This window comes from Taudactylus pleione, unplaced genomic scaffold (genome assembly GCF_031769625.1).
Source record: "Taudactylus pleione unplaced genomic scaffold, aTauple2 ptg000115l, whole genome shotgun sequence".
NCBI classification, from domain to species: domain Eukaryota; kingdom Metazoa; phylum Chordata; class Amphibia; order Anura; family Myobatrachidae; genus Taudactylus; species Taudactylus pleione.
The window spans coordinates 1751399-1779238 of record NW_028284517.1 but is presented as its reverse complement, the minus strand read 5'-3'; the positions used below and the strand labels follow the sequence as shown (position 1 = coordinate 1779238).

Here is a 27840-nt window from a genome sequence, read left to right as displayed (position 1 = left end):
GTTTGCTGCAGCCCATGAGAAGAAACTGTGTTGTGTGTACATACTGTAGATGTGATACATTATCTCCCAGGGTTTATTCGGGTAATAATAGCCGTTCCCACGCACGCCCCCTGTAGGTAATAGATGTGTAACTCCCTCCCTGGCTCGTACAGAAACAGCTGTGCGTGCGCGTCTATTGCGAACAATACGGGGGGCGAGCTGTGGGTTGGAGCAGCCTATCCTTCCGCAGTCTGCTCTCTCATTCATGCAGGTGGAGGCGACAGCTGAGCCCCCCGGAGCCGTCCGCAGCCTGCATGGGAGTGGGGGGTCCCGGGATCTGGGTGCCCTGCACGTTGCCGTAGTGCCAGCTCCCGTGGGCACAGCTCGCCACATTTACCGGCGATGGATCTGCCTGCAGCTGCCAAGGGAGAAGCCCCCCCTGACCTGAGGGACCTGGAGACCAAAGTGGGCAGGAAGACACCCGAGGGCCTGCTGAGGTGGATGAGAGAGGACCCTGTCCTGAGGGAGGCGGAGAGTGCAGGGCAGCAGCTGATGGGTAACCAGGGGCTTGGAGACAAGATCAAGGCGTTAAAATTGGAGCTGGTGAGTCCACAAATCACATTCTGACTGTATGCTTTACTTATATAGGGCAGTCTCTAAATCTCTGGGCACCTATATATGTGATATGGCTATAGGGTTGCACCTATTCCATCTCTATGCATAAGGGGTTCAACCTATATATTCCCAGGGGTATAGGGTTGCATCCATAGCTCCCCTAGGCATATAGAGTGCACCCATATCTACCTGAGGCATAAAGGGTTGCACCAATATCTCCACCAGGGGTATAGGTTTGCACCTACACCTCATTTAGGTTTGCACCCATAGCTCCCCTAGGCGTATAGCGTTGCACCCATAGCTCCCCCAGGCGTATGGGGTTGTACCCATAGCTCCCCCAGGCGTATGGGGTTGTACCCATAGCTCCCCCAGGCGTATGGGGTTGTACCCATAGCTCCCCCAGGCGTATGGGGTTGTACCCATAGCTCCCCCAGGCGTATGGGGTTGTACCCATAGCTCCCCCAGGCGTATGGGGTTGTAACCATAGCTCCCCAAGGCGTATTGGGCTGCACCCATAGCTCCCCATGGCATGTATAAGGTTGCACCCATAGCTCCCCTAGGCATGTATAGGGTGGCACCCATAGCTCCCCTAGGCGTATGGGGCTGCACCCATAGCTCCCCATGGCATGTATAGGGTTGCACCCATAGCTCCCCATGGCATGTATAAGGTTGCACCCATAGCTCCCCTAGGCATGTATAGGGTTGCACTTACATCTCCCCTAGATATATAGGGTTGCAGGTACAGCTCCCCTAGGCGTATAGAGTTATACCCATAGCTCCCCTAGGCGTATAGGGTTGCACCCATAGCTCACTTAGGCATATAGGGTTGCACCCATAGCTCCCCTAGGCGTATAGGGTTGCACCCATAGCCCCCCCACGGTATAGGGTTGCACCCATAGCTCCCATAGGCATGTATAGGGTTGCACTTACATCTCCCCTAGATATATAGGGTTGTAAGTACAGCTCCCATAGGCGTATAGAGTAACACCCATAACTCATCTAGACTTATAGGGTTATTATTATTATTATCCTTTATTTATATGGCGCCACAAGTGTTCCGCAGCGCCTTACATAGTACATAAAACTAATAAGTGAAAAAAAAAGCCCAAACAAGTAAATTACAGTACAGTGAAGGACATTATATACATTGCTGCAATAGTGATTAAAACGCTCACAATAAGCAGCAGGGAGTTGGCAGGGACGTGTTAGGTGCCCTTATGAGTAAGGAGTAGAAGAAAGTGTAAGGAGAAGCACATGAGGGAAGAGGTCCCTGCTCGTGAGAGCTTATATTCTAAAGGGGGGGGGCAGACAGACAGGCGTGACACAGAAGGGGAAGATAGGGAGGGGAGAGTATTATGTTGGTTAGGATGAGAGCTGGAAGGCCTTGATGAAGTAGTGGGTCTTGAGAGCCCGTTTGAAGATATGCAGTGAGGTGGAGAGTCTGATAGGGAGAGGGAGAGAGTTCCAAAGGTAGGGAGCAGCACGGGCAAAATCTTGGAGGCGGGAGTGGGAGGAAGTAATCAGTTGTCAAGAGAGGCGGCATACATTTGTTGAGCGAAGTGTACGGGCGGGAGTGTGAAGGGAGAGAAGGTCAGAAATGTATGTGGGGGAGGATTTAGTGAGGGCTTTGTAGGCGAGTGTAAGAACCTTGAATTGGCATCTGACGGGGAAGGGGAGCCAGTGTATGGCTTGAAGGAGAGGGGAAGCAGATGCAGAACGTCTGGAGAGGAAGATGAGCCGAGCAGCAGCATTGAGTACTGATTGTAGTGGAGAGAGATGGGAGACTGGGAGACCATCTAGGAGAAGGTTACAGTAGTCCAATCTGGAGATGACCAGTGAGTTGATGAGGGTTTTAGTGGTATCCTGGGTGAGGAAGGGTCTAATCCTGGAAATATTTTTTAGGTGGAAGGGGCAGGACTGCGAGAGGTGCTGAATGTGTGGTTTAAAGGAGAGGAAGGAGTCAAGAATAACTCCAAGACAGCACACTTTGGGGATAGAGGAGATAGTTGTTCCGTAAATAGATAAAGAAATTGTGGGAAGTGAGGTAATGGAAGAGGGTGGGAAGATGATCAGCTCAGTCTTAGACATGTTAAGTTTAAGAAAGCGCTGGGACATCCATGAAGAGATAGCAGAGAGACAGTTGGAGATACGGGTAAGAAGCAAGGGGGAAAGGTCAGGGGTGGAAAGGTAAATTTGAGTATCATCAGCATAGAGATGATATTGGAGGTGAAAAGAGTTAATGAGTTCACCTAGAGAGGACATATATAGGGAGAAAAGGAGAGGTCCAAGATCAGAACCTTGGGGAACTCCTACTTTTAGTGGAAGTGGGAGGGAAGAGGAGTCCTAAGAGGAGATAGAGAAGGAACGATCAGAGAGGTAGGAGAACAGCCAGGAGAGGGCAATGCTACGGAAACCAAGAGAGTGAAGGATTTGCAGGAGGATAGGGTGGTCTACAGTGTCAAATGCAGCAGAGAGGTCAAGGAGAATGAGCAGAGAGTAGTGGCCCTTGGATTTGGCAGCAAGGAGGTCATTGCTGACTTTCGTGAGGGCAGTTTCAGTGGAGTGGAGAGAACGGAAGCCAGATTGAAATGAGTCAAGGAGGGAGTGGGAAGAAAGAAAGGTGGTAAGGCGGTTGTAAACAATACGCTCACGGAGTTTGGAGGCAAAAGGGAGGAGAGAGATGGGTCGGTAGTTGGAGAGTATGTTAGGATCCAGGGTAGGTTTTTTAAGAATGGGGGAGACAAGGGCATGTTTGCACTTACATCTCCCCTAGATGTATAGGGTTCATCCGCAGCTCCCCATGACGTGTGGGGCTTCACTCGCAGCTCCCCATAGCGTGTGGGGCTTCACTCGCAGCTCCCCTAGGCTTGTGGGGCTTCACCCGCAGCTCCCCTAGGCGTGTGGGGCTTCACCCGCAGCTTCCCTGGGATGTTGTCTATTCCTGTCCTATAGTGTGATTTGCTTTGAGCCCCATCTGCGTTACAGCATTGACACAGTATAGCTAGGTACGCACTAGACAACTTGCAAGCGATGCAATGTCGTCAACGATTTCCCTTGAACTCCCGGGCAAACGAACTAGTGCATACACACTGTGCAATCTAACAGACGACCAAACTACATATCTTTCATCTCTTGGTGGTTAGATCGTTAACTATATAATGTAACCATAACGCCTGGTCGTTCGGTAGAGCGCACAGACTGCACGATCTGTGGGGAATTCTTAACAAGATTGACAGATCTTACTGCATGTACAAAAGATCTGAAGATGCGACGAACGACATCACGGGAGCGCACATAGGCCCTCATTCAGAGCCGCTCGCTAGCGGCAGTACGCTTGTTCCGAGCGATGTTCGCACATCTGCGCATGCGTACGGTTTTTAGTACGCATGCGCGAACCAGTCAGTGCGGCCGAAAATTGTTTGTACGCTATATAGCGAGTGCCTGCTATTTTGAGTGACAGAATGAGGCGTATGTGGGTGGTAACAGGGGAAGGTGCTTGAAAACGGGGGAGTGGAATTCGCACGCAGGCGTGCTTAAAGGTCAAAACGGGCGTTTTAAGGGAGTGCATAATTAATACAGCAGCGTCATTGACCACGTCACTTGGTTTTTTTTAACTCAGAACTGCTCGCAAAATAGCGGTTGAAAAAACCAACCACAAGGATAGCGAGCAGTTCATACGCTGTACGATGTACTCGATTAATCTAATAAATAGCGGACATGACGTATGGTGCGAGCGGCCAGGGGGCGTTTTTATCAAATAAACGAGCGTATGTTTTGCTCGCTCGTTCAGACTTAGAGGTGTGAACAAACTGCAATTTGCGAACGGATCATTTGAATAGCCACCCCTTGTTTTTGAACGAACGACCGCAAATAGCGAACGGCTCTGAATGAGGTCCATAGTGTGTACACACTGGACAAACTGAATGATTTTTTTCCAATGCGTCAGAATCGGCCAAATCATCAACACTATCGTCTAGTGCAGCGTTTTTCAACCACTGTGCCGTGGCACACTAGTGTGCCGCGAGTGGTTGTCCAGTGTGCCACGGCGGTCAGCTCCGCGCACATTCCTTAGGAGGCCAACATAGGGGTCAATCCTATTAGGTGCGAGTTGCTATTTTCACTGCAAATTCGCATAGCGAATTCATTTTGCAATCCAATTAGCAACTCGCACTGAATCAGTCAGACTGAATTCGCAACTTTCCACTTGCACCTCCCTGAGGGTGAGAGATGGAAAGGAAAAATCTTTATTTTAAGGTTAAAATGTCGGGGCATTTCTTGGACACCCCCCCCATTTGTCATTTTTTGTGGTAAAAAAAAATGTCCTGAAATTACCCCCAAATCAGCTTTTTCGGTAGTTTAGGCACCCCAAATTTAATTACAATAATTTTTATGTTGAAAAATAATTGTGTTTTTTATATACATATTTTTTTTTTTTCAAGGTGCCGTCAAAGTACCCACAAATCACCATTTTCCTACTTTTTTTTTTTTGCATTTTTCGCTTTAATTCGTTTGAGATTAAACGAAAAAAGTTATTTTATTTTTTATCATTTTCTTGCATTTAACCCCCCCCCCACACACACACACAAATCAGCCATTTGACACCATTTAAGAACCTACAGTACCTTCCTAATGCCCACAATCTGCCTTCTATAGGGTCCGACTAACTAAATTCTTCATTTTGGAGGGCCCAGAATGGTCTCCCCACATTTTCATACATTCTTGCAGAACTCATTTGGCAGTCAATTCGCACCCCTCCGCTGCGAGTAGTGCGAATAGGCATTTTTAATTGGATTGGAGAATTCTCGGGAGCGCACTTCGCTGCGAAGTCTGCGAGTTTCAAGAAACAAACTGGCAATCGCACCTAATTGGATTGAAACCATAGTGTTTTATTCCTGTGGAGGCCAATGTGTGTGTAGTTTTTTTATGTGGGAGCCAATGTGTGTGTTTTATCGTCACACACACCGCATTGCCCCGATGGTGTGCCTTGGCAATTTTAAACTCTTGTGTAGTGGTGCCTCGAGCTGAAAATGGTTGAAAATCACTGGTCTAGTGTGTAGGGGCCTTATGAGTCCAGGATTTAGGGAGTCCCTGGGAAAAAGAGTTAAAGTACCTGTTGGCTACATAATGGCTGCGCAGATATCCTTACAGTGTTCAGTGGCAATGCTGTCTGTGTTGTGTGCAGGTGACTCGTGTATCGTGGTCATGCTGTCTGTGGTATGCAGGTGACTCCGTTTACAATGACCGTGCTGTCTGTGGTTTGCATTTCTCTCCTGTGTACAGTGTGACAGGGCTGTCTGTAGTGTGTGCAGGTAACACCTGTGTACAGTGTGGCATGGCTGTCTGTGGTGTGTGCAGGTAACACCTGTGTACAGTGTGGCATGGTTGTCTGTAGTGTGTGCAGGTAACACCTGTGTACAGTGTGGCATGGTTGTCTGTAGTGTGTGCAGGTAACACCTGTGTACAGTGTGGCATGGTTGTCTGTAGTGTGTGCAGGTAACACCTGTGTACAGTGTGGCATGGTTGTCTGTAGTGTGTGCAGGTAACACCTGTGTACAGTGTGGCATGGCTGTCTGTAGTGTGTGCAGGTAACACCTGTGTACAGTGTGGCATGGCTGTCTGTAGTGTGAGCAGGTAACACCTGTGTACAGTGTGGCATGGCTGTCTGTAGTGTGAGCAGGTAACACCTGTGTACAGTGTGGCATGGTTGTCTGTAGTGTGTGCAGGTAACACCTGTGTACAGTGTGGCATGGCTGTCTGTAGTGTGTGCAGGTGACACCAGTGTACAGTGTGACAGGGCTGTCTGTAGTGTGAGCAGGTAACACCAGTGTACAGTGTGGCAGGGCTGTCTGTGGTGTGTGCAGGTAACACCAGTGTACAGTGTGGCAGGGTTGTCTGTGGTGTGTGCAGGTAAGACCTGTGTACAGTATGACAGGGCTGTCTGTAGTGTGTGCAGGTAACACCAGTGTACAGTGTGGCATGGCTGTCTGTGGTGTGTGCAGGTGACACCTGTGTACAGTGTGGCATGGCTGTCTGTGGTGTGTGCTGGTGACACCTGTGTACAGTGTGGCAGGGCTGTCTGTGGTGTGTGCAGGTGACACCTGTGTACAGTGTGGCAGGGCTGTCTGTGGTGTGTGCAGGTGACACCTGTGTACAGTGTGGCAGGGCTGTCTGTGGTGTGTGCAGGTGACACCTGTGTACAGTGTGGCAGGGCTGTCTGTGGTGTGTGCAGGTGACACCTGTGTACAGTGTGGCAGGGCTGTCTGTGGTGTGTGCAGGTGACACCTGTGTACAGTGTGGCATGGCTGTCTGTGGTGTGTGCAGGTAACACCTGTGTACAGTGTGGCAGGGCTGTCTGTGGTGTGTGCAGGTGACACCTGTGTACAGTGTGACAGGGCTGTCTGTAGTGTGTGCAGGTGACACCTGTGTACAGTGTGGCATGGCTGTCTGTGGTGTGTGCTGGTAACACCTGTGTACAGTGTGGCATGGCTGTCTGTGGTGTGTGCTGGTAACACCTGTGTACAGTGTGGCAGGGCTGTCTGTAGTGTGTGCAGGTAACACCTGTGTACAGTGTGGCAGGGCTGTCTGTAGTGTGTGCAGGTAACACCTGTGTACAGTGTGGCAGGGCTGTCTGTAGTGTGTGCAGGTAACACCTGTGTACAGTGTGGCAGGGCTGTCTGTAAGGTGTGCAGGTAACACCTGTGTACAGTGTGGCATGGCTGTCTGTGGTGTGTACATTATGACCGGGGTGCCTGTGGTGTGCGTATGCAATGATTCCTGTAGACACCTCAGTATAGGGAAATAGAGTAATTATCATCCAGTGAATTTATAATACAGGACTGGCCTGTACTATTATAGTGACCTCCAGCAGTGTGCCCATGATTGTAGCAGTTCCCAAATCCTCCCCCCACTTCCTGGCAGACGATTGTCCCTGTAACAGGCAGCACATTACTGTATACTCAGGATATAGTGACACTGCTGTACTCCTCCTATGGATATTAACAGGGGCTGGCTGGCAACTTTTAGCCTGGGGGGCAAATGCATGCAGGCGGCCCTGGCAGAGGAGTAGCGTGTAGCCAGGGTGCCCGAAAAAACGTGCATGCTACGGCGCCCCCCCCCCCCTTTCAGGAGAGGACACCCTTTTGCAGGCCTCGAGTAGTGCCCCCAGTAGTGATCCCCCCTATGCAGTGCCCCTTGTGCCCCCAGTAGTAAGCCCCTTATATAGTGCCCCCAGTAGTGGTAACCCTAATGCAGTGCCCCTTAAATAGTGGCCCCAGTTGTAGTCTTCCCCCTATGCAGTACCCCCACTATTGCCCTTTATATAGAGCCCCCAGTAGTGGTCCCTCGATGCAGTGCCCCCAGTGGTAGTCCCCTCCCCCCTATGTAGTGCCCCTAGTAGTAGTCCCCTCCCCCCTATGCAATGCCCCTAGTAGTAGTCCCCTTGTAGTTCCCCTAGTAGTAGTCCCCCCCTTGTAGTGCCCCCAGTAGTAGTAGTCCCCCCCTTGTAGTGCCCCCAGTAGTAGTAGTCTCCCCCCTTGTAGTGCCCCCAGTAGTAGTAGTCCCCCCTTGTATTGCCCCCAGTAGTAGTAGTCCCCCCCCCCTTGTAGTGCCCCCAGTAGTAGTAGTCCCCACCCTTGTAGCGCCCCCAGTAGTAGTAGTCCCCCCCCTTTGTAGTGCCCCCAGTAGTGGTCTCCTCCTTATAGTGCCAGACCCCCCGCAGTAGACACACATAATATATAAAAAAAAAACAACACTTACCTGACACCCGCTCCTGCTCCTGGTCCCGCCGCCGAGATCAGCTCCTCCGTCCGCCGCTTTGCATTATGGGAGTGACGCGTCACTCCTAATACCCACTGCGGGAGCCGGAAGATGTCCGGCTCTGGCAGTGGGAGCAGCAGCCGATGAGAGTCTGTCAGACTCTCATCAGCTGCTAAAGCAAACACACAGCTGCCGGGCCGGCGGCTGTGTGTTTGTGCTGTGTAGCGCTGACCGAACTCCGTCCGGTCAGCGCTACACACGCGGTGCAGTCTGTGTCACAGTGACACAGACGGCCCGCATGGCGCTGCGGCCCGGGGGGCACATGGCACCCTGCCCCCCGGCCCAGCCCGCCTCTGGATATTAATGTTCTCACATATATGATCATAGTCCCTCAGATGATGATAATAATGTGATATACAACATTATGCAGATGCTGAACTTCCAATCCCGCACAGTGCAAACAGTATAAAGTGTGCCAATGGCATGGGTCCTATTATTTCCTCCTCTCCCGGGACCCAAGTGCTTCAGCGGGTACTTGGGTCTTCAGAGGCCCAAGCTGCAGTCCCCATGTCCCAGGGGCTGAATCCTAGAGATGGGTATACTAGAAGATATGTGAATATATAAGTTCAGTGTTGATATGCATTCGACACCAATGACTCAGATACACGTATTTATGGGGCAGGGTCTTTGGCCCCTCCTATAGAGAAAAGGCTGTTTTACATCTCCTGGACCAATAATACTTTGGTCTTTTGGACTTTAGATCCCATGTGCTACATGGCAAGGTTTGGGTCCCTTTTTTCTGGCATTTGCCAGAGCTCAACCCAGGGGCTGAATGTTCCACTCCCAGATCCAGAGAGTAACTGTGCAGCTTACATTATAGGACAATAGGGCAAAGACAAAAATATTGTTTTGGAAATCCTTGTTCTGATTGCCATACTATGTGCAGCCCCCCCCCTTTGTTTCAGTGCCACCAGGGATGTAGCAAGAACTTTGTGGGTTCTGCAGCAACATTTTGAAGGGGCCCTTGCCCCTATACTTCAAAAAAGACACCCCTTTCCACACCGGTTGTCCATTTTACGAACCATAGTGTTGCCCTAATTAATGTTATGTGTATTGCCCTAGTTAATTTTCTACCCCATGATATTGCCCTGGTTCACATTATACCACACAGTGCACCAGTTCATATTCTGCCACAGTTGGTTCTCCCAGTTCTCAATATGTCAAATTGTAGTGCCTCCAGTACCCATTGTGCCACACAGTACCTCCAGTACCCATTGTGCCCCACTCCAGGCACAGGTGATGAATTAGCAGTTTTTGCCTTATTAGTGCAGCTATTGTCGTTATATAGTATATAAATATTGTTAGTGCAGCTATTGCGGTTATATAGTATATAAATAATGCATTAAGGAAACAGCCGGTTACTCACACTTAAAGCTACTTTATAACTACCATTATCCCACAGAAACAAACAGTGATGGATTATATTTCACAATAGGATTTGTGGGTGAGACATCCCAATCCCTCGCTATTTCCCCCCGTTTACCATCTCTGCGTCCACAGTACAGAGTAATATAGGTAGGCTGATTAAACACAACTCCATAAACTTGTCTTGCTACATAGGAAGGAAAAACTTAATAGCTCCCTTATTAAGATATCACTCACTAGTTGGTGTCTTGTAATCTGATGCTGTAAAGACGGTTCTTAGAGCTGGGTGTAAGGTGCTGTGTAACTGGAGATAGACTACACTTTCCATACTGTTCAGCGAGGGCCTCTCTTGTAGGAGACATTGAATAGCCACTATTGTTGTTATTTGTTGTAGTTGACAAGTAGTGTTCATTCTAGCACCCTGCACCTGTCACAACCTGTGCAGTTCCTCTCTCTTGCCCAGGGTGTCGCTCACTGCTCTGGTTCTTCTAGCACACTCAGCTGATGCAACAAACTGCCGAGATACAGACCACAGTGTGCTAGAAGCACCATAGCAGAGAGTGACACCCCTAGGCAGGAAAGAGGAACTGCATGGATTGTGAGAAGTGCACGGTGCTAACATGAAGATAGAGGGCTCTATTTATTAACATTATTTATTAACATTATGTTTTCACACCCTTTTCACATTATTTTAGTATCACCTATAGTTATTACAGGGCAATTGGAGTAGAATTCGTAAAATTCTACTCCAACCCCTAAGTATCACTTATTTTTAGTAAAACAGATCTCATTTCCCATAACTGTAATGGGAAATGTGATCCGACCAAAGTTACTAAAAATAAAATGTGAAAAAATATCGGGGAAAGCCCTGTGATAATAACGCCACCTGGAGGTGGCGTTATCCAGGGTCTCCCCCGGTTACCGGACTGCTGCCCTGCTCTAACGGGCAGAGCAGAGCCGGGAGTCGGTCCCAGTAATCAGCTGTGTGGTCTAAGCAGACCGCAAGCTGATTACTGTAAAAAAAAGAAAAAAAAAAAGTGACTTACGTGACTCACGTGACTCCAGGGACTGGTGATCGGGCCTCCGGTGATGACTCCCCTCCGGTCAGCTGGTGTCCCATAGTGCACTGCTGCCCGGTCATCAGGTGATCGGGCCCCAGTGCAGTATGGGAGGAATGGAGAAACTCACTGGAGTCCCGGAGCATGCAGGTAAGTGTAATTAAGGGAGAGGGGGTCGCGGAAGTGGTGGTCCGCGATCGTGGGGGGCGGGACTTAGCGCCGGGGCGGTAGCAGCGGCGACCGGTTGGCGCATGCGCGGGCACTTAATCACAGTATTTTTTGCGAAAATACCGTGATAAGGCTCCGAAGGGGATTCGCAGGGACTGAGCTTTATCGCAAGCTCTGTCCCTGCAAGGGATTTGTAGTAAATCCCTGTGATATTGCCTGAATTCACAATGCGAATTCAGTCATTAATATCACACTACAATCTGCATTCAATATGTGGATTGTAGTAAATAGAGCCCTAAAAACAAGTTATATAACTTTATGTATACAATCCTGTAATAAAATCTGTATAAATTAATGTTCTGATGTCATTGATCACTTGAGGAAAATAGGGGTCTATTTACTAGCCTTGGGTGGAGATAAAGTACCAGCCAATCAGCTCCTAACTGCCATGTCACAGACTGTGTTTGCAAAATGACAGTTAGGTACTGGTTGGTTGGTACTTTATCTCTGTTCACTTTATCTCCATCCAAGGCTTAGTAAATAGACCCCATAATGCCTAGATTTATCAAACTTTCAATAGAGATCAAGTGGAGGTGTGTCCAAAGCAACCAATCGTATTTTAGCTATAATTTATTAGGTATATTCTATAAAATGCTAGTTAGAATCTGATTGGTTGCTATGGCCAGCGACTTCACAAGGCCTCTTTAGATAGTTTGATACCTCTAGGCATAAGTGCATTATGAGGAATAATGAACGCCTACTGTAAACTACTATGGATGTTAGAAGTCACCTTGGATACATTTTTCCTCTATCAAAGCCTTTGCTTGTGGACTACTCTGTTACTTTTAATATCCTGCAGAAGGTTGTACAGTATTACACATATAATGTAAGCATGTAATGAATGCAGGTTTATACACGGCTGTAAGATGTGCCGCCTGTTTAGTCTCTGGTCTATCATTAGTCCTGCACGGTAATCAGAGGCTACTTACGTCAGGTAACAGGAGAAGTCTCCTCGCTGGCTCATGTCGCATATTAGGTTCTTACTGTCTATTTTGGGTAGAAACTGTTGAAGGTGGCTGCTGTCAGCTCCTCCCTGGTGTAAGAATAATAGGATCCTGTTTGCTCTCTGGCCAGATTGCCAGACTTGCCAAACAGGCCCCCGACTTTTAGGTCTCATATACTCAGACTGTATATACTAATCCATAACAACCAATCAGACACCTGCTTTCATTTCCTGACTTGTACAAAACGGACAAATGCTCATTGGTTGCCGTGCTACAGCGCAAATGTTAATGAGCCAGTGAGCCCATGAGCATTTTGACAGTGACATAATCATGTTGTAAGGCGGTGTGGATCCTTAGTAAATAGCTCTGTGAAGGGGGCCATTGTGTCATTACTAGATGCAACCTTACTACAGACTGTATGGGATTTTACATGTTTTCTTCAGTCTGAGAACACAGATCCACATGTAGGAACCTTACAGCTTCAATAAGTCACTGTCTAAATCAGTTATGTTCCTAATAATATTAAATATATTGCTGCAATTTACATGTCTTTGTTTTGTTTTTAAAGTGCAACCTAGTCTAACATTCCTGACGCACTTCAGGTTGTACACACCCATTGCATGGTCTTTTGTAATGCTCCCCTCTATACTCAGATTGTGCCTTTATTTAGGGTTTAGCGACGCTTTGGGAAATGCACATGGTGGAAACTGTTAAATGCCACATCAATGCCTATATGTATGACTGCTTAGCGGCTTCGCCCTTCATCAGTGTAAACTGCAATGTTTTCCTTAAAATACTGCTCGGTTTAACCTCTTTAATCTGTTGAATTTATATATTGCTTTAATCAAGAGAGTGAGTGGACATCAGAACTGTTTATATTACATGTGTCTGGAGAGTGATGGGACACCAGGACTGTCTGTATTCCATGTGTACTGAGAGTGATGGGACACCGGGGCTGTCTGTATTCCATGTGTACTGAGAGTGATTGGACATTGGGGCTGTCTGTATTCCATGTCTACTGAGAGTGATGGGACCCCGGAACTGTCTGTATTCCACGTGTACTGAGAGTGATGGGACATTGGGGCTGTCTGTATTCCATGTCTATTGAGAGTGATGGGACCCCGGAACTGTCTGTATTCCACGTGTACTGAGAGTGATGGGACCCCGGAACTGTCTGTATTCCATGTGTACTGAGAGTGATGGGACACCGGGGCTGTCTGTATTCCACGTGTACTGAGAGTGATGGGACATTGGGGCTGTCTGTATTCCATGTGTACTGAGAGTGATGGGACCCCGGAACTGTCTGTATTCCACGTGTACTGAGAGTGATGGGACATTGGGGCTGTCTGTATTGCATGTGTACTGAGACTGAGGGGACACCGGGACTGTCTGTATTCCATGTGTACTCAGAGTGAGCGGACACCGGGGCTGTCTGTATTCCATGTGTACTGAGAGTGAGGGGACATTGGGGCTGTCTGTATTCCATGTGTACTGAGAGTGATTGGACCCCGGAACTGTCTGTATTCCACGTGTACTGAGAGTGATGGGACATTGGGGCTGTCTGTATTCCACGTGTCCTGAGAATGATGGGACATTGGGGCTGTCTGTATTCCATGTGTACTGAGAGTGATTGGACACCGGGACTGTCTGTATTCCTTGTGTACTGAGAGTGATGGGACATCGGGGCTGTCTGTATTCCATGTGAACTGAGAGTGATGGGACGCCGGGGCTGTCTGTATTCCATGTGTACTGAGAGTGATGGGACATTGGGGCTGTCTGTATTCCATGTGTACTGAGAGTGATGGGACATTGGGGCTGTCTGTATTCCATGTGTACTGAGAGTGATGGGACATTGGGGCTGTCTGTATTCCATGTGTACTGAGAGTGATGGGACATTGGGGCTGTCTGTATTCCATGTGTACTGAGAGTGATGGGACATTGGGGCTGTCTGTATTCCATGTGTCCTGAGAGTGATGGGACACTGGGGCTGTCTATATTACATGTTTCCAGAGAGTGATGGGACACTGGGGCTGTTTGTATTCCATGTGTACTGAGAGTGATGAGACACTGGGGCTGTCTGTATTCCTCGTGTACTGAGAGTGATGGGACACTGGGGCTGTCTGTATTCCATGTTTACTGAGAGTGATGGGACACTGGGGCTGTCTGTATTCCTCGTGTACTGAGAGTGATGGGACACCGGGGCTGTTTGTATTCCACGTGAACTGAGAGTGATGGGACACTGGGGCTGTCTGTATTCCTCGTGTACTGAGAGTGATGGGACACTGGGGCTGTCTGTATTCCACGTGTACTGAGAGTGATGGGACATTGGGGCTGTCTGTATTCCATGTGTCCTGAGAGTGATGGGACACTGGGGCTGTCTATATTACATGTTTCCAGAGAGTGATGGGACACTGGGGCTGTTTGTATTCCATGTGTACTGAGAGTGATGAGACACTGGGGCTGTCTGTATTCCTCGTGTGCTGAGAGTGATGGGACACTGGGGCTGTCTGTATTCCATGTGTACTGAGAGTGATGGGACACTGGGGCTGTCTGTATTCCACGTGTACTGAGAGTGATGGGACACCGGGGCTGTCTGTATTCCACGTGAACTGAGAGGGATGGGACACCGGGGCTGTCTGTATTCCTCGTGTACTGAGAGTGATGGGACACCGGGGCTGTCTGTATTCCACGTGAACTGAGAGTGATGGGACACTGGGGCTGTCTGTATTCCTCGTGTACTGAGAGTGATGGGACACTGGGGCTGTCTGTATTCCACGTGAACTGAGAGTGATGGGACATTGGGGCTGTCTGTATTCCACGTGTACTGAGAGTGATGGGACACTGGGGCTGTCTGTATTCCATGTGTACTGAGAGTGATGGGACACTGGGGCTGTCTGTATTCTACGTGTACTGAGAGTGATGGGACACTGGGGCTGTCTGTATTCCATGTGTACTGAGAGTGATGGGACACTGGGGCTGTCTGTATTCCTCGTGTACTGAGAGTTATGGGACACCGGGGCTGTCTGTATTCCACGTGAACTGAGAGTGATGGGACACTGGGGCTGTCTGTATTCCTCATGTACTGAGAGTGATGGGACATTGGGGCTGTCTGTATTCCACGTGTACTGAGAGTGATGGGACACTAGGGCTGTCTGTATTCCACGTGAACTGAGAGTGATGGGACATTGGGGCTGTCTGTATTCCATGTGTACTGAGAGTGATGGGACACTGGGGCTGTCTGTATTCCTCGTGTACTGAGAGTGATGGGACTCCGGGGCTGTCTGTATTCCACGTGAACTGAGAGTGATGGGACACTGGGGCTGTCTGTATTCCTCGTGTACTGAGAGTGATGGGACACCGGGGCTGTCTGTATTCCACGTGAACTGAGAGTGATGGGACACTGGGGCTGTCTGTATTCCTCGTGTACTGAGAGTGAGTGACATCAGAACTGTTTATAACTTTATATTACATGTGTCCTGAGAGATAGGGGTCATCAGTACTGTCTATTACATGTGTCCTGAGAGTGAGGGGACATCAGTATACTGTCTATTACATGTGTCCTGAGAGTGAGGGGACATCAGTATACTGTCTATATTACATGTGTCCAGAGAGCGAGGGGACATCAGTATACTGTCTATATTACATGTGTCCAGAGAGTGAGTGGACATCAGTATACTGTCTATATTACATGTGTCCAGAGAGTGAGTGGACATCAGTATACTGTCTATATTACATGTGTCCAAAGAGTGAGGGGACATCAGTATACTGTCTATATTACATGTGTCCAGAGAGTGAGGGGACATCAGTATACTGTCTATATTACATGTGTCCAGAGAGCGAGGGGACATCAGTATACTGTCTATATTACATGTGTCCAGAGAGTGAGGGGACATCAGTATACTGTCTATATTACATGTGTCCAGAGAGTGAGTGGACATCAGTATACTGTCTATATTACATGTGTCCAGAGAGCGAGGGGACATCAGTATACTGTCTATATTACTTGTGTCCAGAGAGTGAGGGGACATCAGGACTTGTCTATATTACATGTATCCCGAGAGTGAGGGGACATCGGGACTGTCTGTATTACATGTGTCCCGAGAGTGAGGGGACCTCAGGTCTGTCTGTATTCATGTGTCCTGTGAGTGAGGGGACAACAGGACTGTCTGTATTACACGTGCCCTGAGAGTGAAGGAATACCAGGACTGTCTGTATTCCATGTGTCCTGAGAGTGAGGGAACACTTGGGCTCTTTTTTACAGGATGTAGTTCGGAGACCCGATGTCGCAAGCCCGACACAGGACTAAAGATAGGCTTGGAAATACCGATGCCTATCTTTATCCCGAAGCCGGAATCTAGATAGAGGCCATCCCGAATTAGGTAAGCCGGGGCGTCTTAGCTGTTAGCCGCAGGGGAGGGGGGAGTGTTATGTTTAGGCAGCAATGCGGGGGTAGAGTTAGGTTTTGGGGGGGGGGTTAGGGTTAGGCACCCCTAGGGGGGGGTTTAGGGTTAGGCACCTCCGGGGGGGTCGGGCACTAAGGGGGGAGGGTTAGGTTCAGGCACGAAGTAGGGAGACTTGGGTATAGGCACTAACTGGGAGGGTTAGGGTGTGGTGTGGGAGGGTTAGGCTCCGAGAAGGGGGGAGGGTCAGTAAACTTACCCGACCCCTGTCAAGATACCGACCATAGGGATGCCGCTGTCTGTATTTTGACAGGAGGAATCCTGACTGTCGGTATTTCATACCCATTCCCTTTTTTACTTGTGTCCTAAAAGTAAAGGGACATCAGCACTGTTTATATTCTATGTGTTCTGGGAGTGAGATGACGCCTGGACTGTCTGTATGTTATGTGTCCTCAGACTATATTACATGTGTCTTAAGAGTGAGGGACATTGCAACTGCCTGTATTACATGTATCCTATGAGTGAGACTTTTTATTACACATGACCTGAGAGTGAGAGGATACTGAGACTATCTGTATTACACAGTTCCTGAGAGCGTGGGGACACTGGGACTGCCTATATTGCATATGTCTAAGGGTGCATACACACCAGGACGATATCGGCACGATTAAGGTAATTGGAACGGTGAATCGTGTAAATCGCATAGTGTGTACGCACAATTGCGCGCTCCCGCTGGTCGTATGCGACGTCTTATGATTGTCTGTGCTGCACAGACAATCATAAGATAACGCATACGATAAGGTGCCAATCGCACAGTGTGTACGGACAACCGGACGATCAGCCCACTGTACACTGTACAGCGCATTTGATTTGACGATTCAACAAATTGTCAAATCTTATGCGAAATTGGACAGTGTGTACGCTCAATTTAGGAAGTTCTGCCTTCAAGGGAAATTGGATAGGAAATCGGAACGATTACAAATCGTTCAGGTGTGTACCCTGCCTAAGACTGAGGGGACTACGGAGCTGTCTTTATTACATGTGGTCTGAAAGTGAGGAGATGTTGGCACTGTCTGTAGTACATAAGACCATATTGTTTGTGTGAAGATTTTTGTTACATTTCAGGGAGGGCCTCTAGAAATACGTTTTACGCAGCACTGCAATTGGAAGATGCAAAATCCATCCCATTACATATGTGCGGAGGAGACATCATTATTACAGGGACATCTGAGGTGTTGGAAGAAAAATCATAGGTTTAATTTGTGGAATAAGTCTGAGCACCTTCCTTAAAAGTGGAATCCGTATGATGTACCGCTGGCCGCATGGCCGGCGGTTCAAATCCCGACAGTGGAAGCCCGACAGGGGTGAAGATCCCAACTGCTAATTGAGGTAAGTACCGCTAACCTTATTCCCTACCCTAACCTTCCTTTAGGGGTGCCTAACCCTAACCTCTCTCCCCCCCCCCCCAAGTGCCTAACTCTAACCCCCCCTTCCCCTAGCCTAACCCTCCTGTGGGGCTGCTTAAAGCCCAGCTTACCTTCGATCGGGGTGTTGGGCTCCCGGCGTAAGTAAAATGATAGGCGTCAGGATTTCGACGCCTGTCATTAGACCCTTGCTGGGATTAGACAGTTAGGATGCCGACGGTCGACATTTAGATGGTAGGCATCCCGACTGCATACCCTAAAAGTAGAAAGCTCCCCAGTGAATTTTCTCTCTCCACCCATTTATATTGGTTAAATAATATTGCCTTGCAAGTCAAAACTTGGGAGCACTCCTAATCCATACACAGCCAGAAACCGCACCGTAACAAGTTGGCCGGGCACCCTGTTCCTGCTCCGCCTGCAACAGCGATACAGGCTCCAGGGCCCTAAGCTCTGTGCAACGGCACATGTCACACACACCTAGTTATAACCCTGGCAAGAAATGCCCCTGCTCAGCTCTCTTTAGCCATCACAAATACACAAACTTCCCCAAATGTAGATGACCAATACTACAAGCAGCCTTCAGGTCATACTTGCCGACTCCTGTAGGAGACTTCAGAGCTTCTTCGGTTCTGCCAGGAGAGTAGTCTGACCTCCCGAATCTCTTCCACTGTGAAGTGGACGTGATAGGGGTGTTGATTCAGTTTCTGACACCTAAGTGTGTCATTATTTTCCCAACCCCCAGCCGCATGATGACGCGAATCGCGTATACACATCCTTCCCCTGGTACCCTAGTGCAGCAAACGTAACTTCACGTTCTGCCACGAGGAGATATCAGATCACTGATCCCTATGAGTAGATACATTGATCATTGACACAACCTGCACAAAATGTTTTACCGGATACTTTTCTTCTAACACAAAAGTCTCCGCTACCAAATAAAAGTCCTATGTAACGAGATTATTTTCTTTGCTGTTGGTGTTGATTCATTTTCTCGATTGTTGAGATGTTTCAGAAGCGAAGATCCAGATTTCCGTTCCCAGAGAATATTTCCACTTCCCTGAAATGTTTCCATGTTTTATCTTCTGACCAGAATATGAGTTTGTCCTTATTCCCTAGAAATGTCTTTTCTCCTTAACCCTATGTCTCTGTAATCTACTTAGATGCACGGTTTTATCTCTGTAATGTCAGTGTGTCCCAGGCGGGTTTCTCAGACAGTTATATTTATCCCATCCTTGGAGAGCAAGTGTCAGGGGATCTCGCTGTATTAAATGCCATGAATGGAAGATCATTCCCAGTTATTAATCGACAGCAGAAGATTCAGACTAGTTCTACTAAACTGAAACACTTGATGTTTTCCTCGGGATTCTGCGAATATTGGCCCTCATTCAGAGCCACTCGCTAGCGGCAGTACGCTCGTTCCGAGCGATGTTCGCACATCTGCGCATGCGTACGGTTTTTAGTACGCATGCGCGAACCAGTCAGTGCGGCCGAATATCGTTGGTACGCAATATAGCGAGGGCCTGCTATTTTGAGTGACAGAATGAGGCGTATGTGGGTGGTAACAGGGGAAGGTGCTTGAAAACGGGGAGTGGAGATCCGAACGCAGGCGTGCTTAAAGGTCAAAACGGGCGTTTTAAGGGAGTGCATAATTAATACAGCAGCGTCATTGACCACGTCACTTGGTTTTTTTTAACTCAGAACTGCTCGCAAAATAGCGGTTGAAAACACCAACCACAAGAATAGCGAGCAGTTCATACGCTGTACGATGTACTCGATTAATCTAATAAATAGCGGACATGACGTATGGTGCGTGCGGCCAGGGGGCGTTTTTATCAAATAAACGAGCGTATGTTTTGCTCGCTCGTTCAGACTTAGAGGTGGGAACAGACTGCAATTTGCGAACGGATCATTTGAATAGCCACCCCTTGTTTTTGAACGAACGACCACAAATAGCGAACGGCTCTGAATCAGGCCCATTGTGTCTGTCATCAACTACTAACCGATAGATTGATGGATTTACATCATGTGACGTTGATATGACAGTAGAACCCATTTACTAACATAACCTGTGCTTGTTAGGGGAACATTGGTGGGGAGTGAAGTTATTTTCGGCATCACTGAAACCTTCTCTTTATTAATGCTGAACACAAACATATAGGGAATATTCTGTATAATGTCACTAGTAAACACAGCAGCAAGTCACCATTATCCACCTGTATGTCTGCCAGCCGATAGACTGACCTGCGGAACAGGAAACTCCTCCCAGTTTGGCCATTCATATGAATGGACCATTTGAAAATGATCCTGTCTCTCGTCCTGGTAGCCGGGTCATCTTTATGTGCAAAGTAAATTGCCTCATTTTCCCGGTTTGTGGATGGCTCGTCTGCAGAATATTCTGTTTTATGCCAGTGCTCCAAACTCTCCTGCTATCTCCCAAAGTACTGCACAGTACTTTAACCTCATTTATGTCACATTCGGGCATAACTTATTTGTATTATTATTATGGTTGTTTAGAAAGACCACAGTGTTGGATAGATAGAGAGAAATAGCATCGGCTTAACGGTGGCTGCAGCTTTGTAATTTGCGAACAATTACCATCCGTGACTTTACAATGTGCATCTTCATGCTGGTCACACACAATGTGATCTGGATAATTGAATCAATCATTGAATGACTAGTTACCAGTCTCTCCCTAAAGGCAGGGGGAGGACAGAGGAGCCTTTGGAGTGGCTGATGAGTATCCAGGGTCCTTCCTTTTCCTTCCCGGTTCAGATGATGAATAAGTGCTAATGAGGGTCGTCTCACTGTACCGAATGATCCAATATGTGCTTAAGCTACCAACCGTCTCATTACTCACCAATCAGGATGCAGGAATAAGGAGGCTATTTAGGAAGCCATGATGACCCCTTTCTCTGGGTTTTTTGTCAATGATTTCTCTTGCAGTCCCTCTTAGTTTCCACATCACCCATCGTCTGCTATGGGGATTGCGGAGTAAGTGCAATTTATCTATGCCCTTCAGTGGGGGATCTGTGGTGCCAGAGAGCTTTGCAGGATCCCCTCCGGGGGAGTGGCAATGAGCATGTGCACCCAGCTTATTGGCTGAACTCGCTGCAGCATCAGGCTGCTGGTGAGATGGAAAAAGCCCCCACATACTGTAGCAGCGGGATTTTCCCCAGGGGGTTTCTAAAAGGAGTCCCCAGATTGATAAATAGAGAGTAAATTGCGTTCTGTAATGCTACGATATGCACCCCCGAGGCACCAATGATGAATACAGTCCTAATATAAACATAGGAGGCAGTAGTTTTGTAGAAGGATTGTATTTATTGTTTATTGATATATTGAAAAGACTGACTGCAGGAATGTGGAATCATTAGTACATTTCCACGGATCTCATACCGTTCCATAGAGCAGTTCTGAGATTATTTCTTCCCAACTAGACCCTTTAATCCAAGTGACACGAGGCCGTGGACTGAAAATCTTGTTACCACCTGGGGAGGGGGCCCTCGGTGGTGTAACCATATCTCTGCTGGTTTCTTAGAGTGACGTCTCCCCTTATACAGCAGGTCTTTATATAGGTGTAATGCTGATATCTCATAAAACATAAAATCACATGAGTCTGTAAGTGACGCTGGTTCCTAATGACTGGAATATTTATATACAGTGCCATCATATTACACAGCGCTGTCCATGTGGACGCTAACGTCCATCGTTCAAAAATTTCCAGAGTTCTGTGATTTCTTGAGATGTTTAGTCTGAGCTTGATATACTTACAGTACACAGCTTTCAATAACCATAGCATATATATATATATATATATATATGTATATATATAAGTAAGGGGTAAAAATGGTCATATACATGTCATCCTAAATCTGAATTTGCAGTACAGTTGCATTAAACGTATCCGATGTCACAGGGGGATAAAACTCCAACCAGTAAGGAAGTTTATATCAGGATAATGCTCTTCTCTTATGCTGGATAAATGTAGTTTTACTATTGATCCACAAACCTGGAAGGTCACCTTCCGTTACCTGTTATAGCAATCGGATGGTCCCTTTATAGTGATGTTTGTCTCAGTAAGTGGATTTTCTTTATTCCATTTATTCGCTGTATTGAACTTACTCTGATTAGACATTTGAGTTATCTGTATAGCAGTGACTTTCGGCTATTCATTGAATATAATTACCTGTGTAGGGGGGATTTTATGGGAATCTGAGATCTTGGCCATGAAAACTTCACGGGCCTATCAGACCCCTAACTTTGGCCATAGACATTGTAGCCAATCTGAAAGGTATATTGTTGTTTAGTACTCCGACCCAACAGCTGAAACCTATGGGGCACAGTAAGTGTAGTCAGGCACTGAGGACCTTATCCTGATGATCGGGAATCTGCGCAGGCGCCGAACCCGTACAGTGCAGCACAGGTCCTGCGTGTTCGCATGCAGGCTGGCAGCAGACTGGCAGTAATTGACAGTCTGCTGTTGTTTGGGGGAGAGGATGGGCGGTGACTGCCTCCGTTTTGCAAACTGAGACGTGTCTCCGCCGTTGAGGAGGAGGGAAGATCTCCGTTGGCTGACTGAGATTTTTTGGTCTCTTTTCCTAATCTGCGATGACTGGCCTGTGTGACCCCCATGATCATTCAGCCGGCCAAGGATCACGCAGATGATCCAATGCTGCGTCCATGACACAGCTCGGATTATTAATGCATGCAGGAGGCACGACGCCTCCTGCTGTATTAACATAATAGCAAGGACGGAATTGCAAAGTTTCTTGCCTGCAGCTTTGCAATTCCATCCAATACTGTATCAGGCCCTGTATTCACAGCCGACCCAATCTAGATAATATGTATCAGGATTGCAGTCTCTCTGGGCCTATATGCACTTATCTGTTACCAATTGCTTGTCAAACAACTAAATTGACCAGCAGAATTGTACTGTGGGTCCCATAAGGGAATCGTTATGAAATACCGACAGTCAGGATCCTAGCGGTCAGAATCCCGAAACGGTTAACATACAGACACTTGTTGGTCGGTATGCTAACCCTCTCCCTGTCCCTACCCTAAACCTCCCTCTTTGGTGCCTTGCCTAACCTTCCCCTCCCCGTACCCTAAAGCTAACCCTCCCCGAACCCTAAACCTAACCCTCCCCCCTTAGTGCCTAACCCTGTCACTAGTGCCTATTCCTAACCCTCCTCCCCCACCCAGCTACTTACCTTTGCCATCCTGGCGGTCGGGATGCTGGCGCTGGGATTCTGATCAGCGACTGTCTTCTGGCGCCAATAATGTAAGTGTTGGCATCCCGACCGGCGGGATGCCAAACGCATCCCGCCATAAGACCCGGTGACGCATTTTTGGTGTGTCCAATAAAAAATGACCGCAAACAATACAACATTTAAAACAATGCATTTTGTGTACTGAAATAAATTACAAAGCTCCATTATATTTTAATTTTTTATTTTAAATCACCAGCTGATAGTTTGTTGGTGCATAATAGTTAATGATAAAATGTGCTGTAGTTAATTACAAACCTGCACAATGGTCATTTATATTTAATGCTTACAAGAACATGACTGAAATTTGACAGAAATGGGTTCAAGTCACTGACTAATGACACATAATAAAGTTAACATGAATATAAAAACTCCAGTCACTGTGTGCAGGGTATTGTCTGTGATTTCTTTCTTACATGCTACGTTTCTGTTGGCAGGCCTGTCTGCGAGCCATCGATGTCCAGATACTACAGCAGCTCCTGGCTGTTAACGAAGGGATTGAGGCTGTGAAATGGATCCTAGAGGATAAGGGGACCTTGACCAGCCGTTGCAGCAGTTTGACCAGCAGTCAGTACAGTTTGGCCGAGAGCCAGGAAACCTCTCGCCGCGGAAGCTGGAACAGTCTACAGGATCCCACAGATAAACTGGACAGCATTTCCATCGGCAGCTACCTGGACACGCTGGCTGACGACATGGATGAGTACAGTCTGAGCATCAGTGAACCTGTCGTGTCCTCCACCCCACATCGACATGGGCTCCCCCTGACCGTTGCTGATCCGGATGGTGACAAAGATGCATTTTCCAGAATGGATCAAGTAGATTATATGGCGATGACCCCAATGGGCCAGAGTAACACAGACAAAAGTAAGTTGTCCAGGCAGCATGGCCTCTCGCAAGGTAGTCTTCCTGGTCCAACTCCGAATGGCTCTTTGAAACATGGGCCGGAGGCGTGCACTGAGGTCAGACCTTCAGAGACAAAGCCTAAAATGAAGTCTTGCCAGAATGGGAGGGTGGACTTGGACAGGGTGAAATTGCCCAGCAAGATCCACCTGGAGTACGACGCTCACTGGCGCTGGGTGCAGTCTCAGGACGATGTGACGTTTTTATAACCAGCAGTGATGATATACCGCAGACCATGTGATCTCAGGGGCAAATTGTGCCGTGTCCTTGATAGCCGAGTACTTGAGCTAATCGTCACCAGATGATTGGAATAGAACACTAGCAATGGAACTTTCTGTTTTCCTTTAGTCCTTGTGTAATGCTGATGTGAACAGGTTTTAAAGATCTAGAAATGTATTCCCTTTTCTATAAAGTCCCCTAACATTATTCAAAGGTTTTATCTTCTATATATTTTTTTTGTTAAGAAGTAATATTAATATATGTACATTTATCCAGGGAAAATTAAATAATATAACCAGCATATGTACAAACTTTACTGAAAACAGAGTTTAGCTTCTACTGTATGATGGGAATCCAGAAGTTTTAGATTGACAGAACTAAAAAAAAAACAAAAAAAAAACGTTGGTTGTTGGGATTTTCACAATGTCAACTTTGCCTGTACAGTGATTTATTATTGTGGAATTAATCATTGAGACAAAAATGATATCCCACTGATAAAATGGATTACCATACGGTATAAAACTTTCCCTAAGTGAATTCATTAGAAGTGTTTATTAATAAGGCTGTAAAGTTGGTCTCCGTGTATGCTTAAACAAGATAGGTTTGTTGCACGATCGTCTAAACCCGAGGGTCCCAAATTTTTCCTGCTTGTCCCCAAGATCACCCTGATTATTCGGAACAGGCTCTTCTCAATCACCTGGGTTATACCAGGGTTTCAGGACAAAACAATTGCTATTTACAGCGACAGAGACATGAATGATGTTTGTATATTAATTATAATGCACATGGAGCTCGAACCTCCTCCTAGGTTACTCTGAAGGGTATACTTACAAAAGTGCAGGTTTATAGATGTGGAGGTGTTGTCCATAGCAACCAATCAGATTGTACTTATCATTTATCTAGCACCTACTAGATAGAAAATAATAGCTACAATCTGATTGGTTGTTATGGGCAACACCTCCATTTCTATGAACCCGCACATTAGTAAATATACCCCTAAGTTCCCATTACTATAATATGTGCAGCAGATAAGTAAATGGGTCGACTTTCACAGGACAGATGCTGTTTTAGGTAATGAGCCTAACTGCAATTAATATGAATAATTGTGATCCTGGTTCAATTAGGCAATATTATCTAAAGGTGCCCACAGGTTGCCTTTAAAATGCAGAATCTCAGGTTTTAGGGACAGTTACATTTACTAAATGAATAATAATAAAAAATTATAATATACAAATGTTTTACCTGCAAAGTGCTTGTTTCTACCTTATTACAAGATCGTATATTGAGGGAAGGGACATTACTCCATTATCACGTACACTAATATACATATGGCAGATGGTTTGTGTATGGGACGAGGTAATTGTTCCGGTGACCGCCTCACATATAAGAGTGAGTGAACATATTCACCGCCGACAGGATTTAATGGTGCCATACATTTTGTATGTTAGTTATACCCCTTTCACACCAGAGCAAAAACCTGGTTTTTTGCTGGGTCTACCCGGGTCACAGCTCAGGGTAAAAGGGTCCCTGAAAAATAACCCGGGTCAAGTGACCCTGCAATCCAACCCAGGTAGCTACCAGGGTCGGACACAGGGTGGACCTGGGTAATGGTGCAGTGTAAACGGCGCAACCCGTGTTATCTGACCTGGGTCATGCCTAAAATGAGCTGATTGGTGGTTGTGGAGCAGTTACCTCCCACTTTTTATGACCTCACAAGTCTAGCAGGGCAGACCCAAGTTCAGTGTGAATGGGGTTGACCTGAGAATAACCCAGATCGATGGTGCTGTGTAAACTGTGTCTGACTTGGGTCTGACCTGGTTTGGAACCATGTCTGAAAACCCAGGTCGGACCCGGGTTTTTGGTGGAAAAGAGGTATTGGTTAGACGTACCTTCCTCTTTATGACAAATAATTGGAGCCTGAATTAACTATTTAGCTAGTAAGATCTTTCCCAAAGTCTCTGCATTGCGCCATCTCATGTACCAAGTATCGGAGCTGCGGTTTTACCAAACCTACATTTTACATGGTGAATCTGTTAGTAAATGGAAATAAAAGTTATATGTTAATTGGTCCCTTAATATAGACCAATCTATATGCACAATAGGTATACCGCAGGACTTGCGTGTGCCCGAAAAGAGGGCGTGGTCAATGGAAATGGGACGTGTCTTTGATATGCGCCCCCTTTTCATCATTCTTGATGGCGTGCCCGGCACTTACGGCCAAGATGTGCTGCCCCCAAGCTCTCCTGTCTTTGTGAATAGATATCCTACACATGCGTCCGACATCTATTCACCGGCGGTGATAACTGCACTGCAATTTTTCCCACCTGGGGGACACTGAGGCCCACAGATGTGGACGGTACCTGCCAAGTTGTTTTAGCGGGCCACCGCCAAAAGGGCAGGGCGCATTCTCCCCTTTTGAAATTGGGCAGGGCGTGGCACCCCGCTAAAACAGCCTAGCGGGAACGCTAGACGCAGGCATCTACACCAGGGAACGGCTGATACTAACATTTGCATATACTCGCAGCTGCCACTCCCAACAACAGGCGCAAGGGCACAATCGGGTCCATTATCTCCGCAGAATAGACCCGAGTTCTGCGGATATTTAAATCAATCCTTGTTAGTAATAATGTTTTGTGACATGTTCATTTTGAGAAATAGGATGAAACCCACTAGGAGAATGAGACTGCAATATACATTGTCCTTATTAAACCAATCGATTTAATATTAAATATCTCTGTAAGGTTTTATATGACTTTTTTTTAGAAATGTTTAATTGTTTTAATACCTAAAACTCAGTTTACAAAAGTCTGAAACGCAATCATTAAATGCAGCCGTGTGTGTCAGGAGGAAATCTGCATTTCCATTTGGTTGGTGACTTACATAAGATTTTTGTGGCATTAAGGATCACTTACAAATCTATTTCTCTCATTCTGTAAATCCGGAAAATGCTACTGGATTTACTTTCCTTGTCCGGTTGACGGTTAATTCTTTTGTTTATATTGACCCTTCCTAAATGTTATTTTCCAGCTCTGTATATAAGGCTGATTTGTGTCAGTTGCTGCTGATGTATTTCCTTGATGTGCCGTGTACCATGCTCATATAGAGAAGAGGACAATGTCTTTCAGCGCCACTCGAAAGCTGCAATAATAATAATTTCTGTCACTATGCAGCCATAGAATAAACCTCTTATCTGTATGTACAATACTGTGTGTTGCTTATTCCTGTCACTTTACACCCATGTCTCAGAGATGTGGAGGTCACCCATAGCAGCCAATCAGCTTCTAGCTAACATCTATCTAGCCCAGTCTATAAACTAACAGTTAAGCTGGGTACACACTGGCAGATATAATGGCCAATATATCCGGTGCCCGTTCAGTGGCAAACGCAGGATTTCTAGAGGGGGGGTTTCCAAATGCTTGATTTTAGAGCGAGTGTGGCCGGTCCATGAAGAGGGCAGAATTAGCACTTATCCAGCTTTAATATGTTACATACAAAGTATATTGTGTTGCATAATTCCAGCATATACAGAACCAGTGATCACAGTGAGCCATTAGATGCGGCAGTAGGGCCATCCTGCCTGAGCTGAATGGTTTTATTTCAGATGTGGGCACCATTCCAGAGCATTG

At 47.0% G+C, this 27840-nt stretch overlaps 1 protein-coding gene across 1 annotated transcript; it reads left to right on the top strand.

The window, feature by feature from the left end:
- Nucleotides 1–193: 193 nt before the first annotated feature.
- LURAP1 (leucine rich adaptor protein 1) lies at nucleotides 194–25089 on the top strand. The gene is made up of 2 exons (XM_088471614.1): nucleotides 194–582; nucleotides 23533–25089. The coding sequence occupies exons 1-2, from the start codon at nucleotides 382–384 to the stop codon at nucleotides 24202–24204; spliced, it is 873 nt and encodes a 290-aa protein (XP_088327740.1). The 5' UTR covers nucleotides 194–381; the 3' UTR covers nucleotides 24205–25089.
- Nucleotides 25090–27840: the final 2751 nt, after the last annotated feature.

Coding starts and splice junctions, on each gene's coding strand:
- LURAP1 (XM_088471614.1), top strand. CDS start 382: ATGGATCTGCCTGCAGCTGCCAAGGGAGAAGCCCCCCCTGACCTGAGG. Junction 583..23,532: donor AGGCGTTAAAATTGGAGCTG/GTGAGTCCACAA, acceptor TTCTGTTGGCAG/GCCTGTCTGCGAGCCATCGA.